Genomic DNA, 18,313 nt, shown 5'->3' on the forward strand with positions numbered 1-18,313 from the left:
CGAAGCCTTAGGGGCCAGGTGCAGCTGGTTTTTTTTTTCTCCATCTCTGAACTGAGACCAAAAGGTAACCCAGATGATATTGCCATCTTGTTTTCTTGCTCGCTCTGATGTCACAGGCTTAATAATAGCTGCTTTCAGGGTCCATTTTTAGATGCCTGACGTTGACAGTGCTCAACCATTGTGTCACTCCACTTGTGTGTGTGTGTGTGTATGTGTGTGTGTGTGTGTGTGTGTGTGTGTGTGTGTGAGAGAGAGAGAGAGAGAGAGAGACAGAAACAGAGAGACAGAGACAGAGAGGGAGAAACATTTCCTTCATTCCAATTCAAGGTTTATTCCCGACTAAACTTGGTACCAATAATAATAATGAATAGACACAAACAGGAAATGTCTAAGCGCAGTACTTAGTACTTAGATCTTACCTGCTTTTAGTAACAGCTCATAGATAGGCCTATGACAAGGAGTAATCATTATTTTACTTCCTAAGCTTTGGATTTAGAGAGTTTCAACAGAAAGCAAAAAAAACCAAAAAATCTTGTCAACAAGACGGATTAGGAAGGCATTCGAATTTTTAGCTTTTTTCCCTCTTGTTGGAAGTGGGAGCAAGAAGGTGTATTCACTGTTTTCACATTGCTCAGCAAAAGAAACAGGCACCTCTTAACCCACACACCCACACCCACACACCATCATTCTTAAATTATAAAAGTTAGAATAATGCAAGTATGTATGTGTGTATGTATATATACATGTATATATTTATAGACAGTCTGTGTGTAAATATATAGGTATATATTTATAAACATGTAATATCTATACATACTTTTAAACATTTATATCTCTATAGGATTTGTATATATATATGTATATGTATACACACACATATCTCCCTACTTGTGTTCTTGCTTCTATATGTGAACTCATCTAACTAAAATTATTTAAATTAATGCTGAAAAAACACTTTATTCTTTCTCCTAAGTTGAAGTAGTTTAAGGTAAGAGGAAAAGTCCTAAATTACACAGTTCTACAGTCTTACCTAATTCTAGTGCCTTCATTCTTGACTAATGAATCTTTCGATATAGTTGTCCTTTTTTTTTAATCAAGGAACAGTATATTATATAGTATTTTGTTTTTTGTTAATGGAATATGTAATAAAGTTAACAGGTCTTTGTTAGGAGAAACAAAGATCTAGATTGTGGTAATGAAAAAGATGAATACTAGAAATTTTATCAGATATGCAATTTAAGTGTAAGACCATTTTCCTGGACTGACAGGATGACTGGCCGCTGATCTATATTCTATCAAACCCTAGGGAATTGCCAGGAAATCAGACTTACATCAAATCTAATGAAAGACAGATTAAGATCCTTCCTTCCTCCCTCCCTCCCTCCCTCCCTTTCTCCCTTCCTCCCTCCCTCTCTTCCCCTCTTCCTCCCCATATTTCATTTTTTTTTTGTCTCTACTAGAGGGTATTACATTTTTTAAAGTTTGTTGAAACTCAAACTGGCTATAGGAATATAAAAGAAAATTAGATACATTTATTATTTTAACTTATTCCCTTGAAAAACAAAGAAACTCACCCTCCCCCTCTCCCCTTAAATATATTTGCTAAAAACAAAATTATTTCCTTTTGCGTGCTAGAAAGCTCATTTGGAGAGAGTGAAGGCTAACCCCCCAATATTTCTGACCTTGCTGAGAACAAAATAAACCCAGCCCAGGACTTTAATACCTGTGTTTGACATGCCTGGTTTTCGATCGTCCCAAGAGCTTAGTTCCTAATGGAGACTGTTTCTTATTCAGTGTGTCAACCTGGACAAACTTGAGCCGATACCTTCAGAAGTTCGACTGATCAACAAGTCCATGGAATTACTGGATGAAAGGAAGTTCTGGGCTGGCATCGTGTTCACCGGCATTGCTCCTGACAGCGTCGAACTGCCTCGCCATGTCAAATACAAAATCCGGATGGATATTGACAATGTAGAAAGGACCAACAAGATCAAGGATGCGTAAGCTATTGCTTTCAAAATTCCACACCAGGCTGGGGAGGGGGGAGGAGTGGAAGAGCATTCACGTTGGCTGGGTCTGAGAAGTTTTGTTGACCCCTCTTGCTTTCGTGGCAGGTACTGGGACCCTGGTCCTCGAGCTGATCCCTTCGAAGATCTGCGCTATGTCTGGGGAGGCTTCGCATACTTGCAGGATGTGGTGGAGCAGGCGATCATCCGGACGCTGACGGGCTCTGAGGAGAGCACCGGCATCTATGTGCAACAGATGCCTTATCCCTGTTACGTAGATGATATGTGAGTTGTCTTCTGGAATCCAGACCTAGCCCTCACCTGGGCTAGAAAGTAGCCGTGGGCTGGTAGAGGAAGCAGTTATTTCACAAAGGATGCGGCTGTTTCACATTTAGTTTCCTTTTGCTATCTGCTTCTAAAAGTACTCAATTGGGGGAAGGAGAGGAAGGCCTATGAGTTTACTAGGACACAGCCCGCATATGTTGTCCTCTGTTTGGTCCGTCACTCAACGCATAATACACATACACCCAAAACAATCGTCTCCCATCCTTCCTCCTCAATCAACAGCTAACAAAGAGGGGTGAGGAAATTCACAGTACCATGGTGCACACAAAGACAATCCTTGCAATTCTCCCAAATCTCATGACAAACACAGAAAGGCACACTGCCTAGAGTTGTCTGAACTGGTTTAAACTTGGGCCCAGTTTGCAAACCAAAGCTCTAAACAAATGAAACAAAACTGAATGAAGGCTTTTATTCTCATTTTGCTTTTAGTCCTTAGATTCTAGGGAGTCACTTTGTAAGAAATGCCACTTTAAATGTTAATTATGTGTTTTTGATTTAATGAAAGGGGTGGCAGAAGGGGGAGGCCTGCATTCAGGTGCTGTTATTTACTAAGTAATTAACATTTAAATGACTGAAAAAAGTAAATGTATCTTCCAGAGTTTAATTAAATGTTCCAGACAGTGGCCCAGTTAAATTTTTTTAAATTTTATTTCCAATGCATAGTAATATTCCTATTTTTTGTTGCCACATTTGAGTGTGTGTATACTTGTATGCATGTGTGTATCAGGATTTGCCAGGGCTTGCCGTAACCTGGCATTATTAGCTTTCTGCTTTGATTTCAACATAATACTTACCAGGACATCTAGGTCACCCCTGAAAGCATCTGTTTTCTCCTTCAGACAAAAGACTGAAAGAACTTTTTTCAGAGGCCCCTGAGACAGGGCATTGTGGGATGGGTAGGGTAACGGGGGAAGCATGTTCTCCTGTACATTTTTAGCAATGCTGCTATGGTGTTCTGATAAAAAAAAAAGCCATATCATTTAAACCTTAAAAAAAATGTGGACTACCCATTTGGATTTTGTAAAGATTTGGAAAAGGGGTGTTTGAAGTTCACTTTTACATTGATAAAATAATTTTGTTGAGCAACTGATTATCATAAATAAAGGAAAATCAATTTTTTTTCAAGAGCTACAAAAGCTCACTGATTTATGGATTGACGCACCTTTGCTTGACAATACTTTCTTAGTATTATTCATTCATATATATAATATGTGTGTATATATGTACATATGTTTATAAATAAAATAAATATACATAGAAATGTATACATACACACATACATACATACACATAAAAGTAAAACACTTGCATTTAAACTTTTGGCAAGTCAGATTAATCTTTCCCCCAGTCAACCCAAATGAAATTTTATTGCATTCATTTTATTTCAACACCACACAACAAGGGTTTTGCCACATCAGTGCAGTGTTAGCTACCATATTTTTAGGGAGGACGATAGTAAGCTAAAGCAGATCTGGGGTGTGAGTAGGGATGGCGTAGGAATCATTTTGCTAGAGGAAGGATGCTGGGCAGAAGCCAGCTGAAAGACTGGAGAATGTTTAGCCTGCAGGAGAGAAGCTGTCTGGAGAGAGCTATTCTCAGACCTTTGAGTTTTGATTCATTTTGCCTGGCCAGAGAAGGGGCAGCGTCAGGACCGGTTCATGGAAATCATGGAGAGGCAGGTTTTAGCCTCCATATAAAGAACAATTCCCTAAGAATTTTTTGTGGTTATTTTTCTAGACCTGCTATTTTTACTGTTATAGGGAACTCTTAACGAGGAAGCCCCCTCTCCCAATACAGGTATACAGTTGTTCTGCAGCAGATAATCTTAGAGAGTTACTTGGGGCTTTAAAAGGTTTGAGTGACTTGCTCAGGGCCACACATCCGGTTTTATACAGAAGGATTTGAACCCAAATCACTCAAGCTCTCAGGCTGTCTCTCTATCCGCTACGCAATGCTAGCTCCCTCTTAATAGTGTTTTCTAAATCTATATAGAAAGCTTCCTTAGTAGGTAGTAAGCTTCATATTACTAGAGGTCTTCAAGCAGGGATTGGATCGCCATTTACTGGGAGTGTTTTCAATGGGATTCTGGCTTAGGGGCAGGTGGGACTTTGGATGACTGAACGTCATCTTATAACCCTGAGATTCTCTCATTCTGTACTTGTCTCCTTAGCCCTTTCATTTTTTTCCTTTTCTTTGGGGCGAATAGATTTCTGCGGGTGATGAGCCGCTCGATGCCTCTCTTCATGACCCTGGCTTGGATCTACTCGGTGGCTGTGATCATTAAGGGGATCGTGTATGAGAAAGAAGCCCGGCTGAAGGAGACCATGAGAATCATGGGTTTGGACAACGGCATCCTTTGGTTTAGCTGGTTCATTAGCAGCCTCATCCCACTCCTTGTGAGTGCAGGACTACTGGTGTTGATCCTGAAGGTAAGGCTGGGTCATCTGTGGTCATTGTCCCAGGAAATTTTCTTTTTGCAAGCCTTTGTATGAGATACGTCTTGGTTTGATTCAGTATATTTGATGCATCTGATTCCTTTCTAGCTAGGAAACTTGCTGCCCTACAGCGACCCCAGCGTGGTCTTCCTGTTCCTCTCCGTCTTCGCCGTGGTGACCATCTTGCAGTGCTTCCTGATCAGCACGCTCTTCTCCAGAGCCAACTTGGCTGCAGCCTGCGGTGGGATCATCTACTTCACGCTCTATCTGCCCTATGTCCTTTGTGTTGCTTGGCAGGACTATGTGGGCTTCTCTCTGAAACTTTTTGCTGTAAGTAGTTTTTAGGTAAAAGCAATGATGGTGCTTTTTTATTACTACTATTGTGGTCATTAATGAATCCTTAATATATCAAGCCTGCCGTGTACTCTGAAAGAAAGAGGCCGGAAAGGCATTTTTCATTCCCATGGAAATTTTAACCCCCTCACTTCTTCCTTAGCAAAGGATGCACTTAGACAGGACTAACTCTTTTTTTTTCAAATGGTCAGTTGTGTACAGTGTCTATTTGCTGGTAGTTCCAGTTGTTTCAGACTCCCATCTTCTCACCGTGATTACCGTGTTAAGGCCACTCCAGGATATACAGCTCTTGAAAGCTGGCAAAGTGCTTTGCATGTGGAATCATGGCCCCTTAGGTGGGCATGGTAAAAGCTGACCCATCCTCACATTGGTCATTTAAGTTTCCCTTTCCCTGTGAAGAGCTATGATTCTCAACTTCCCGAGGGAGAAGGTTAAGCCCTGGACAGTTCCTGAGCTGGTAGAACCACCTTTGGTCATACTCAATTAAAATTTTTGTTATCAGTATCTTGTTTTTTGCGTCATCATCATTTCCAAATATGTGCCTCCTTTTCCTCTCATCCAGAGAGCTATCCCTTATAATAAAGTATGAAAAGGAGAGAAAAAAGCCTAGTTCAGCAAAAATAAACAGCACGTCAGTATGTACAAGGTTCTGTCGCTTGTGGCTTCCCAGTTCTGCCCCTTTGGTAATTAAGTTCTATTCCTCAAAGGGTTCAGTCACTGACTCATCCTCTGTGTTATCTACATATGCCCTAAACCTTTGGGGTGGGGGGTAGATAAAAGATCAGAACCACTTGTGATATGCAGGATCCCTGCTTTACAAAAATCTCTTGGGCGGTTTGGTCTGGGTATCCTGCAAAGTCAAGATTGGACGAATGTCTCCTAAAGCCCTAGGACTTTTAGGGATGTTAGACTGAAGGGTCATTTGTGATTATTAATGAGAGAGAGAGAGATAAAAAGGTTGGAATGTGTATATATAAAATTATTGAGTCTTTTGGCTAAAACAAAATCCTAATATCATATGATAAGTATTTCTCACTTTATACAGCAGTGAAAGACATCAAGATGTTGCATACCTATAATGAATTATTGGGGATATCATGGAGGGGATCCATCGCTTGGGAGTAGAGATGGACTAGATGACCTCCAAAGTACTTTCTAATTCTAGAATTTCATTAGTCCCTTAAAATTCACCAATGAGAGTTCCCTATTTAAGGGAATCACTTTTGGATTCTTTTGTAGTGTTAACGATTTCCTCTTAGTTTTTCTGTTTGGCAAATTCAGATTTTTCTACATCAGGATTGATTCACATGGGGACATGTCTATAATGTTTAAAGATGTGTAGGAGAGAAAAGGATTGATAGAACTTTCTCTGCTGTTACTTCCCTCAGAGTCTGCTGTCGCCGGTAGCATTTGGGTTTGGCTGTGAGTACTTTGCCCTCTTTGAGGAGCAGGGCATTGGAGTGCAGTGGGACAACCTTTTTGAGAGCCCTCTAGAGGAAGATGGCTTCAGCCTGACCACCTCAATCTCCATGATGTTGTTTGATACCTTCCTCTATGGTGTGATGACCTGGTATATTGAGTCTGTCTTTCCAGGTATGCTTTGTTCTATCACTCAACCCTGTAACTGTCCTATTTTGCGAAGTACTATCCCTCATCTTAGATTTTGTGATGTACCACATTTTTTTGCTGTTACTTTTACCTTGTAGTAGAGTCTTTCTGGGGGCTCTGCTCTCTTTGGAAGAAGACAAAGCTTTACACCCATGGCAGCTTGAACAAACTAATCGTAGGAAGTAGTTGGCACTTAGGGCAGTGTTAGTTGGACCAGATGGCTTTTGTGGTCCTGTCAAATTCTTAAGAGTCTTTGATTCTATGTTCTTGCGGAGGTGGCGGATGGTGGGAGGTTTTTTATTTTTTTGATCTAAACATAGGTTTGGTACTTTGGCATTCAATCCCTTGTTCTCCTGTTGACTCGATCTGTGATCTTGGAAGAAGCCACAGACTCCTCTGTGTCTCCTCATGCAAGATCGGAGATGGACCCGTCCTATGTCCAAGTATATTCAATGATAATTATATGTGTGATAAATATAATAGACAAGTATAAAATATAAATAAATGACAAAAACATATTTAATGATAAGAATAACATACTAGTAACAGCTAGGGTTAATACGGCACTTTAAGGTTTGCAAAGTGCTTGGCACGTTATATTTCATTCGGTCCTTACAACAGCCCCGTAAGGTGGGGGCTTTTATTATCTTCATTTTGCAGGTGAAGAAACTGAGGCTCAGAGAGTCCCTCGCCCATGGTCACACAGCTAGAGAGGACCTGAGACAGAATTTGAACTCAGATCTTCCTGACTCCAAGTGGAGTGCTCTATCCATTATACCACCTGGCTACCAATATGTGGTTGTAGTGTGAGCTGCCAGTATATAGTTCTATCTCTCTTTCTGATTGCAGCACCTGGTGTCCGTGTTGTTGCGATGGAATACCCCCTCATTCATCTTCCTGCCTCCCGTCTACCCCCGCTCCGGTCTATCCTGTGCATTACAAGCAGACTAATCTTTCTCAAGCATAGCTCGGATCATATTATTCTTTTGCTTAAAAGGCTTCAGTGATTTTCCTCACCTGTGGAAAAAAGATCAGAGTTCTTTAAATCCTTCCACAGTCTGGCCCCAATTTACCCTTCTTGCAGCTAAGTTCTTTCCAACTAAGCCTCTTACTCTCTCTGCATACAAATTTGAAAAACAAACTCTAGGTAGGTTCCCCCCCCCCCCCCACCCCATCATGCCGCTGGCCTACTCTCTCCTGTCTTACTAGCCGACTTCTACTTTTCCTTCCTGGCCCAGAGCACATTATACCTCACTCATGAAACCTTCTTTGATACTTTCAGCCCTCCGTGAGTTTTCTCTTTTCTGGATCCTTACAGCACTTGTTTTCTGGATCGGGTTTTAGGCACTTGGCACTAATGTCTTCTTCATGTGTGCCTTCTCTCCCAAACTAAATTGTGAGTCTTGTCAGTTGAGTTCAGTTCACCGTACATTTGTGAAGCATCTGTTATGTGCAGGCAGTGCACTCACTGTTTAAGGTGGTGGGGGTGCAAAGACAAAAGTGAAACTGTTTCTGCCCTCAAGGTGATTCTATTCTGCCGCCAATATGGGGGCTATATTTTATGCTTCTTTTCACCTCCCTGGGTAGCTAGCGCAGTGCCTCCCTTAGCGTAGGCACTGCCAAAGCATTGTGGTATAGTGAAAAGAGAACTGAACTGAGTCAAAATATCTGAGTTCCAGGTTCTTTCACGTAGTAATTATGTGGTTTTGGACAAATCACTTCAATTGTCTGGGTCTCAACTTCCCCACTGATAAAGTGAATTTTGGCTAGATTATCTTGGGGGGAAGAAATCTCCTCTAGCCTTAGCTTTTTAATTTTTCATCAGTTAACATTTTATAAGAAACCGAAGTTTTAGTTATTCAGCTTTTCCGTTTCCAGGGGCATCAAGATGTTTATTAGGATGGCGTTTGTGCCAGGTTCTGTGTAGGAAACCTGAGGGATGCTAGGATAACTTCAAGTTGGCCTAATGTCTGTCTTTTGTTTTCAGGTCAATATGGAATCCCCAGGCCGTGGTATTTCCCTTTCACCAAGTCTTACTGGTTTGGTGAGAAAAGTGATGACAAGAGTCATCTTGGCTCCAGGCAAAAAGGAGCCTCAGAAAGTAAGTTCTGCTGACCTTTTACAACTCTCCTCCCTGCCTTTTCTGTGGATTTTTGATATTCTTTTAGAGAACACTAGCCGTGACCTTGCAGAACTCTAGAATCATATGTAGGACAACAAAACCGCACTTAACATAATGCCTCATTCACTGTTTTCTTGGGCCTTTCATATGATAATTGGTTGACATCACAAGAGTGTGTCTAAGGATTATCCTGGAACCAGTGCTTGTGGCACAGGATAACATTTCTTTTCTGTCCTCAGCAGCTACAGAAGCTTAAATTACTTCCCCACCTCCACCCTCTCTGCACCCTGAGCCATATCACCTAGACTAGGAAGAGATAGGTGTGAGTGAGCAAACATGCTGAGTTCTTCATTTCTTACCTTGATGGCCATCATCCAACCTTTTTAATACAGTTTTTGGATTCCTGAGCAAGCACACACTTGAGGCAGTTTTCTCCCATTTCTGTAGGAGAGAGAAACAAGGAAAACCCTCTGTGGCAGGGGTACTCTTGGGGAATATTTCCAATTTGTGGCATTGCTTCAAGGGAAGGACTGTGCTGTGTCTGATGGGTGATGTGGCATTGATGTTACTTGCATTGCTAGTGACAGGCTGACATGCTCTCACCATCTTTAGTTGACCGATCTTCGGAATCCAAAGGCAGACTACCCCTCCCCACCAGTACAACGGGTCTTTCTTATGGACCTTTCTACATCTACTATCTTCATTTCTGAACTTCTTTCTCATAGTCTGCATGGAAGAAGAGCCCAGCCACCTGCGCCTGGGGGTTTCCATTCAGAACCTGGTAAAGGTTTATCGGGATGGCATGAAGGTGGCAGTGGATGGCCTTGCACTGAATTTCTATGAAGGACAGATCACGTCTTTTCTGGGACATAATGGAGCTGGGAAAACCACCACCATGTAAGAAGAGGACATTTTGGTTTAACAGAATATACCAGAAGGAAGTTCTGAGGCTTAGTTAGAAAACTGTATCCTAAAGTGATTATGTGTATGTATGTGTGTGCGTGTATGTGCATGTGTATTTATAGATACATAAATCTATGTATCAAAAATATATAGATACATGTACACATGTATATGTGTATACAAACACAAACGTGTGTTTATATATGAAGTGTATAAATATAAAGATATGTGTGTTTATATTTATACACATATACATTTGCATGCATATAAAAAGGCATAAGGCCTTGGAACTTCAGAGCATGTTTAGAAAGTGTAGCATCCAAATATCTAAAGAAGCCCATCTCTGTTTTTGAGGTTTATTGGTGTTCCTTTCTGATCAGAATAAAGAAAGATGATTCTGTGAAGGAGAATCCAGAATTTTCAGAAAGATACGTATTTCTAGTAAACAGCCCTTTAAGCAGAGACTCAGAGGACTACTTTCATTGTTATCTGAAAATGACCTCATTTGGGATAGTGGCTTAAACCAACAGGACCTTACCATATGAAAAATCTTGTGTTTGCCTGGGCTAATGATGCTGGCTGTGGTCACTTAGAGCTACAGCTTTCAAAGTATAGTTTATAAACCATTATTGATATTTATGAGACCCAGAAGGGGCCTTCTGAGGTTCCCAGTGGTAAGTCAAAATGTAAATTACACAAAAATGTGTATATTTGTATTTCAGGTGGATTTGCCACTTCAAATTTGAATCTGTATTCCCCCCACTCTATTCCCACTGATATTTTAAAAGAAGAGGATTAACTGTATTTGAATGAAACTGAGACCAAAAACAAATGCCCTATGATTTATTTTTTATGTAGGTGGCAAAGAGGAATGGAAGGTGGTGGTGCATGGGTGGTTCACAGGGCCTTTTACCAACCTGTGTGGAGAAATTTGAGGATTATTGGTTTGGCATTTACCAACAGTGCTCTTCTTTTATGCCTAGGTCCATCTTGACTGGCTTGTTCCCTCCAACCTCGGGCACTGCCTACATCCTTGGGAAAGATATTCGTTCAGAGCTGAGCACAATAAGGCAGAACCTGGGGGTCTGTCCTCAGCATAATGTGCTTTTTGACATGTGAGTAGCTGCTGTGTATTTTCAGAGAAGGGGAAAGATCTTTGTCCTGTGTGCTCTAGCAGTGGGTGACAAAGAAGTGGCACCATCTATATTGCAGTATGGGTCCCAGGGATACCACTCTAGGGGAGATGCCATAGGATTAAAACAAATGTCAAGGTCCGTCTTAAGCAGGGGAAAGTCGGAGAAACTGTTGTCACAAGGGAGAGGTCACAGACATGCAACGTGTAGCCTTGAAGGGTGTGTACAGGAAAGAGAGAGAGACCCACACTTCTCATCTCCTTGTCCATTCTGGAGGGATTGTCTGCGCACATCTCAAACTTGCTGAACACCATTTCTTCCCCAAATCACTGCAGTTTGAGCATCTCATTCTAGCAATGGGATGTCCACCCTCCAAACCACAGAGCTGGCACCCAAGCTTGTTTTGGAAGATAGCTGTTTCTGTGTTTAAGGTGTTAACAAAAGAAGTCTATCCGTTCACTCGCACTGTGGCGAATGAGGAATGTGTTTCTTGATTTACTAGGCTAGAGAGAAAAAGAGAGAGACCTTGGCAAAAGTTTTCTTTGGAACCCAGAATTTTTAATTAGTTGCCATACTTGTCTGCATTCAGGTTGTCTTTCCCCATCCTTTGTTCTGGGCCCCACACTCCCATGACTGCATCCTGAACCAGGCTTGATGAAAGCAACCTAATCCCAGTTGTGAGAACAGAGATCTGTGACTTTATTTCAAAACTAATCTTTATTTAATTCTAGAGTCAGATTTAAAAAAAAGTTCCGTATGACTACATTCTCTCAGTCACTTACAATTCTCCCACCAGGAACCTTTCTTCTTTAGTGTTTTGGTGCATTGATGAGGGCACTGTATCCAACGATGCAGATTGCAACCCCTCCTTGCTGTCTCATCCTAATACTTGATGCATTTTCAGGGACCGTGAAAAAGTTTTCAAAAATTCCCCATTTGCTTTCACATTATAAGCCTTGTTTCTTTTATGACTCGTGTGACAAGTAGCTTTAGTCCCACTCTGACCAGCATGACCCCAGCTGACCGGCGGCATGCCCACTCTGTTCCCTAGGCTGACGGTAGAGGAGCACATCTGGTTCTATGCCCGCCTAAAAGGGCTGTCAGAGAAGAGTGTGAAGGAGGAGATGGAGCAGATGGTGCTGGATGTGGGTTTGCCGCACAAACTGAAAACTAAGACGAGTCAGTTGTCTGGTAAGTCCAGATGTTGCCTCCACCCCTGCCTCTTCACAGATCATCAGACGAGATGTTTGTAAAGCACTAAGCACGGTGCCTGGCACATGGGAACATAGGAAATGCTTCCTCCTCCTCCTCTCCTTCAGGTTCAGAGATATCAGCTACATCATGCTTCGTATGGAAGAGATGGGGGAGGGGGGAGGGGAAAGAAGCGGGGGAGGGGATTCAACCCTTTTAACAGCTTTCATTCCAGAGTTTGTGCAAACTGTTCCAAAGCTCTCCTCCATCCTTTCCCTCAGCTTCACCTTTCCTTTTTTCTTTGTCTTTTGGTTTCCCCCTTTTCATCTTTGTTCATTCTCCAAAGAGCAGAGTGTCAGACAAGGCTTTAAATGTAAGAGCTGGAGAAGGAATGAACTTGGGAGACATTTCAGTTTTTTTCCCCTCACCTAAAAAAAAATAGTAGCTGGCACAAGCACTGGGAAGAGGACAGGTTCTCCAGTGTGTTGTGTTGAGATCTATTTACCTGAGGTAGCTAGGTGGCACCACAGTGTGCAGAGTTGTGACCCTGGAATCAGGGGAGGGAGAGGGAGGAGAGAGGGGGAGAAGGAGGGGGAAGTGAAGTAAGTACCTGGGAGGTAGGTGTCAGTACTATCCCCATTTTACAGGGAGGGAGGGGACACACACACAAATACATATATACACACATGGAATATATAAATAAAATGTATATATGCATATGTATATACATGCACAGTACATATATACATACATAGAGGGGAGGAGGGAAGAAATACATTATTCGATTTAGTGGCATTGGCCTCCGGGCTGTGCCACAAACAAGACACTCCACCTCTAGCTCTGGGTGTTTTTTTCCGGCTGCCCCTCATACCTGGAGTGTTCTCCTTTCTCTGTTCCAATTACTGACCTCCCTGACTTCCTTTAAATCCCCACTAAAATCCTATTTTCTGCAGGAAGCTTTCCCCAATCCCACACGATTCAAGTGCCTTCCCTTTGCTAATTATTTCCTGTTTATTCTGTATATAGCCTGCTTTGTATGTATTTGTCCGAATGTCATCTCCCCTCCTTAGACTGTAAACTCCTGGTGGGGCAGGGGCTGTCTTTAGCTTCTTTTAGCCTCCCTAGCACATAGTAGGAGCTTATTAGGTGTGTATTGAATGAATGAATGTAGTATATTAGTATTATATATGTAAAGCACTATAAATATATACTAAAGCACTCTCTAGAGAGTATATATCAGGTGCTTATGTGTGTGTATGTATGCAAACACATCACCCTCATCCCCATTATTAGCTTTTGTTTTTAATCTTAAGGGAGAGAGTGAGACCACTGTTAAAGGTTGCAGTTATGATGCAGTGAAAACAGTTGACCCCTAAAGATACCAACTTCTTGGTGCTAATTTCTTGCTGGCCCCGTCTCAGCAGTCAGAAGGGGTGGGAGGGTATCGGACGGGCGCACCTGTCCATTGTCTTTTGCCTGTGATATTCTAGCCTATAGGTTCTTCTTTCTTAATTTACTGTCTCTCCCCAGAGGAATGCTAAAAATCAGTGTTTCTGTTTCACAGGCGGAATGCAGAGAAAGCTGTCTGTGGCTTTGGCCTTTGTTGGAGGATCGAAGGTGGTCATTTTAGATGAACCCACAGCCGGGGTTGACCCGTACTCTCGAAGAGGCATATGGGAACTACTCCTGAAATATCGACAAGGTGCTCGCTGTTTGGTTTTTCTGGATTAATAAGAGAGGTTTGGGTTTGCATGAAGTGTGAATGTATGGATACAGTTCTCCCTGGGTACCTGCCCAGGGCATCAGAGCTACTTTCTGCATGTCAGGAAAAATGTTGATCTGAGACTTTATGAGACTTCAGGCCCGAAATCTCATCAAGGGATTTGTTTTGATGGCCTCATATACTATTTATGCTTTTTAAAAAATAATTTTTTGATGCTTTTCTTTTGGTGGTTGTCCCATAACTGCTGTGTTCCAATGACTTCTGCCTTTCCCCCTACCCTCCAACCCTTCCTTTAAACAAAGAATAGGCCAGACAACACAACGCATTTCCCAGGCTGACAGCTAGGCCTCCCTTTGTAGCCACAATCCATCCCCTGTGTATTAATGAGCTGGGGAGAAGGAGGCATGTTGCATTGCCACTCTTCTGAAGTTCAGATCGATAGCCGCATTCTGTCTGGCTTCTGGTGTCTCTTTGTGTGATTAATTACTCTTTCATTCTTTTGGCATTTCTACTTTACCCTGCATCATTTTCCACGTGTCTCCCGAAGTTCCTCCAAATTCTGATAATTGTCACATTTTATGATATGGTAGCATTTTATTATATTTATATATTACGTATTCATTCAGTCCTTCCTCAGTCAGTGGTCCTCAACTGTACTTACAGTTCTGAGCTCCCATAATAAGTGCCAACATGAATATTTTCATATATATGGGACCTTTTCTCGATCTTTGACTCATATTATATGCCTGATGGTGGTTTTGATTATTTCCAAGGTCCACATATTTTGTAATCTGTAAACTCTGTGATGGTGGGGATCCTCTGTTATCCAAACATTCCTTCCCTCTTAAGTGCCTAAGGCAATACCCAGTGTTTTGAATTTAACTGAATCAATGCCATTTTAGAAGTAGCAATAACCAGGCTGGTGTTCAGGCTGGCCTGCTACGTCCCCTTCCTTTCAGTGGCTTATCACCATTTTCCTTTTGGTTTGTGTCTTGGCAGGCCGCACCATCATCCTTTCTACGCACCACATGGATGAGGCAGATATACTGGGCGACAGGATTGCCATCATTTCTCATGGGAAGTTGTGTTGTGTCGGATCCTCTCTGTTTTTGAAGAATCAGCTGGGAACAGGATACTATCTGACCCTGGTCAAGAAGGATGTGGATTCCTCCCTCAGTTCCTGTAGAAACAGCAGCAGCACTGTGTCTTACCTGAAAAAGGTGAGTCTTCTATTCCGGGTCTTAGGAGTAATGCCCAAGAGTAGAAGTTAAGGGCTTCTTTAGGTTGATTCCTGTTGGTGCCTCATCCTTTGGTTTTTGAGGAAAACCAACTCCCCTTTCTGCTGCTCAGTTTTGCCCCAAAGGAGAAATAGAGAATTCAGGCTGACACTACAGCAGTGAATTAAACCTATGTCGTATGCAGCACAGTGCTTCAGAGACATAATGACTTATGGAAACTCTTCCTGGGGCTTTGTTTTGCCAATGGTAGGTGACTGCCGATGTTTGCATTATGTCCTAAAGTCTGCAGTTGAAACAGCTGCTCAAGCATAGAAAAAAGCAGGGGTGGGGTGTATTTGGCATGAGAGTAGGGAACCTTGGGATTTGTCCCAGCTTCACCATTTGCTTGTATGTGATCTTGAATAAGTGATTCGTCTCTTACTGTTTTAAAAATTCTTCATATGGAATTAAGAGAATTGGATTACAAGAAGGCAACCAACGTTTGTTCATTGTTTTTATGGGCCAGGCACTATTGTTAAGGGGTTACAAATAAAACACAAAGACAATTCCTGCCCTCAGGGGTTTCTTTTTTTACTTGCTTGTGTTCTTGTACAGTTATTGTGGGGATTAATGAGATCATCTAAGAGAAAGTGTATAAAATTCTTTGGAAGACAGGTGTTGCCTTACTACATCTATGGGCATTATTCACTATCTATTTTTCCACTGTAGCAACAACTTATTTTTTGGAAGTTGATGGAAAGTCAGCAGCCCAGAGTAAATAACCTGGTTCCAGGGTACATACAGCCTGTTAGCTGCTCACTGTGCCATTGAACCCGAGGCTCATACTAGCCCCACTGGCTAGCATGGCAGCTGAGGGTCATTGACATCACTATCAGTCACTTCCTGCTTATCTGTCTGATCAGGCAACTTACCCAAATAAGGAGATTGGGCTTCAGTTAACTGGATAAGGTGTAAAAGTTAAAAGCCAAATCAATTCCTTAAACTTTGCAAGTAGGGGATCATTTTTTAAACCAACTAACAACTTATCAGAAGTGAAGAAGAACAGCTTTTATTTTTAACTCTAAAACTTTAGTTTTTAAAAATTAATTGATTGGAGTGATTCCCCTTGTCTGGCTCGAATAGCCTGCCCCTCGGGGTGAGTTAGGACATCTGTCCCTTCTCCCCCATTCCCCTTTTCCCACTGTCATTATCATCACACCTGTCCCTGTACTCTGACCTAGAGCCATACATACTTTACTGCAGGAAAACAAGAAAGAGAACACTAAAGTTGGACTCAAAGGACCTGGGTTCAAATCCTGGGCCATTTACTACTTGTGGTACTTGGGGCAAGTCTATTCACTTTTCTATGGCTTAATTTTTCTCAACTTTAAAATGAAAAGGATGTACTAGATGGCCCCTATAGTCCTTTTAGCTCTGAATCTATTATTCTGTCTATATATTTTAAAATGTTTTCACTGGATGGTTAACATAGTAGGCACTTGATAAATGCTGATTGACTGATTCCCAGCTGAACCAATCTAAGATCCCGATCTTTGTAGTGTTTGGTATTGCGCAAGGATTTCGTTTGTGGCTCCAAGTCTTGGTTCTTACTCCAAAAAGAGCATATGCAAACATATTGCAGTCTTGTAAAATGATCGTCTCTGAAGCCTGGGATAGATGAACGAGCCACGTGAAGAAGGGGCCTGTTGTCGCATCTCGTGAGTGCAGAGCACTTTGGCTGATCTGCACAAGGAAGCTGGTGCCAGGCACAAAGAGAATGAAGATTTCCCACTCCCTTATCCATTGATAGGTATGAATGTCATCTCTGCTTTCTTTTTTTTGTCATCAGGAGGACAGCGTTTCTCAGAGCAGCTCTGATGCAGGCCTGGGCAGTGACCATGAAAGTGACACCCTGACTATAGGTAATGTAATGACTGTGGTATTTCTAAGTCAGAAGGTTTGCCACCAACAAGGTTTCGTGTGAAAGCAGCCAAGCCTTGACGTTCTGTGAATGTGGCTGTGGTGGGGGTCTCCTTGAAAATTTTAAGCACCATAGAAAAGTGTGATTTCTCAAGGATCACCTGTGTTAAACCCTTCGCAGAATTTAGGCAATGGGAACCAACTTTTATTCTCCAATGGGGAAAAAAAAACCAAAACTATCAGAAAATATCCAGCGTCTGACCTAGCTGAGAACAATATGTTTAACTTAATTGATTTTTGGAATCAGCAGTAGAGATATCTGAATGAGATTCTTTCTTAATAACTGGCATTTATACAATGCTCTAAGGTTTGCAAAGCACTGTACGTGTATCACCTCCACAACAACCTTCTGAGGTGTACCTTATTCCCATTTTATAGGTGAAGAAACTGAGACAGAGGGGTTAATGATCATGCAGCTAGTCAGTGTCTGAGGAAGGATTTAAATTCAGGTCATTTTACAATTCATTTATTAATTGACTTCATAGCCAAAGGGACAGATTCTTGCGTATAGTTTTCTAGGATGTAAGCAAAAGGGGAAAAAAAGGACATAGGTTGCATGTCGTATTAAAGAGCAACAATCATGTTGACTCTTTGTTGGACCTTGGTTTCTGTAGATGTTTCTGCTATTTCCAACCTCATTACGAAGCACGTCTCAGAGGCTCGGCTGGTGGAGGACATCGGGCATGAATTAACCTACGTGCTGCCCTACGAAGCTGCCAAGGAAGGAGCATTCGTAGAGCTTTTCCACGAGATTGATGACCGACTCTCTGACCTAGGCATTTCGAGTTATGGCATCTCAGAGACCACGCTGGAGGAGGTATGTCGGCAAGGAATGTTTCTTCAGCTGTGTAAATTTAGGCAGAGTAAATAATTCCAAAGACCAGGACAAAGAAAATATCACCGGATGACCCGAAGTTGGTTTGCTTTGGAGCTGGTCCACCCTTCAGTTCAGGAGCATCCAGGAAATAGTGTCTGGTTAACTCCTTCAGGTCGAGTTTGAGTGAAAGAGACAGGAGTGAAATTAACAAAGAGGAGGATGTTAAGAGAACTCGGTAGGGAGTTCTGTCATTACTGGGCACCTTCTCCCGAGCTGCCTTGTAGAGAAATGGCTGTGATGCTGGCAGAATCCTAATTTATTCAGAGAACTGGGACAATTGGATGGCAAAGAGTCGGTAGTCCACCTGCCCCATTCCCCATAGGCTTAGGGCATGTTTCCATTTGGACCCGTTGAAGCAAGGCTTTCACTAGTATCTTTTAAAAAAGAATTCCCCCGTTTAAAGGCTTTCTTCCCTTAAT

General features: G+C 42.0%; 1 protein-coding gene across 1 annotated transcript in view; it reads left to right on the top strand.

Annotated features, from left to right (window-relative positions):
- Positions 1-18,313, top strand: part of ABCA1 (ATP binding cassette subfamily A member 1) — a 155,786-nt gene that overhangs the window by 102,843 nt on the left and 34,630 nt on the right. The window contains exons 13-25 of the mRNA XM_036739172.1: positions 1,795-2,000; positions 2,115-2,291; positions 4,558-4,780; positions 4,895-5,116; positions 6,529-6,733; positions 8,736-8,849; positions 9,596-9,767; positions 10,757-10,888; positions 11,958-12,097; positions 13,662-13,799; positions 14,820-15,040; positions 16,887-16,959; positions 17,632-17,834. Of these exons, the coding sequence (XP_036595067.1) occupies positions 1,795-2,000; positions 2,115-2,291; positions 4,558-4,780; positions 4,895-5,116; positions 6,529-6,733; positions 8,736-8,849; positions 9,596-9,767; positions 10,757-10,888; positions 11,958-12,097; positions 13,662-13,799; positions 14,820-15,040; positions 16,887-16,959; positions 17,632-17,834 (2,226 nt within the window). The remainder of the gene's footprint in view (positions 1-1,794; positions 2,001-2,114; positions 2,292-4,557; positions 4,781-4,894; positions 5,117-6,528; positions 6,734-8,735; positions 8,850-9,595; positions 9,768-10,756; positions 10,889-11,957; positions 12,098-13,661; positions 13,800-14,819; positions 15,041-16,886; positions 16,960-17,631; positions 17,835-18,313) is intronic.

This window comes from Trichosurus vulpecula, chromosome 9 (assembly GCF_011100635.1).
Source record: "Trichosurus vulpecula isolate mTriVul1 chromosome 9, mTriVul1.pri, whole genome shotgun sequence".
Taxonomy (NCBI): domain Eukaryota; kingdom Metazoa; phylum Chordata; class Mammalia; order Diprotodontia; family Phalangeridae; genus Trichosurus; species Trichosurus vulpecula.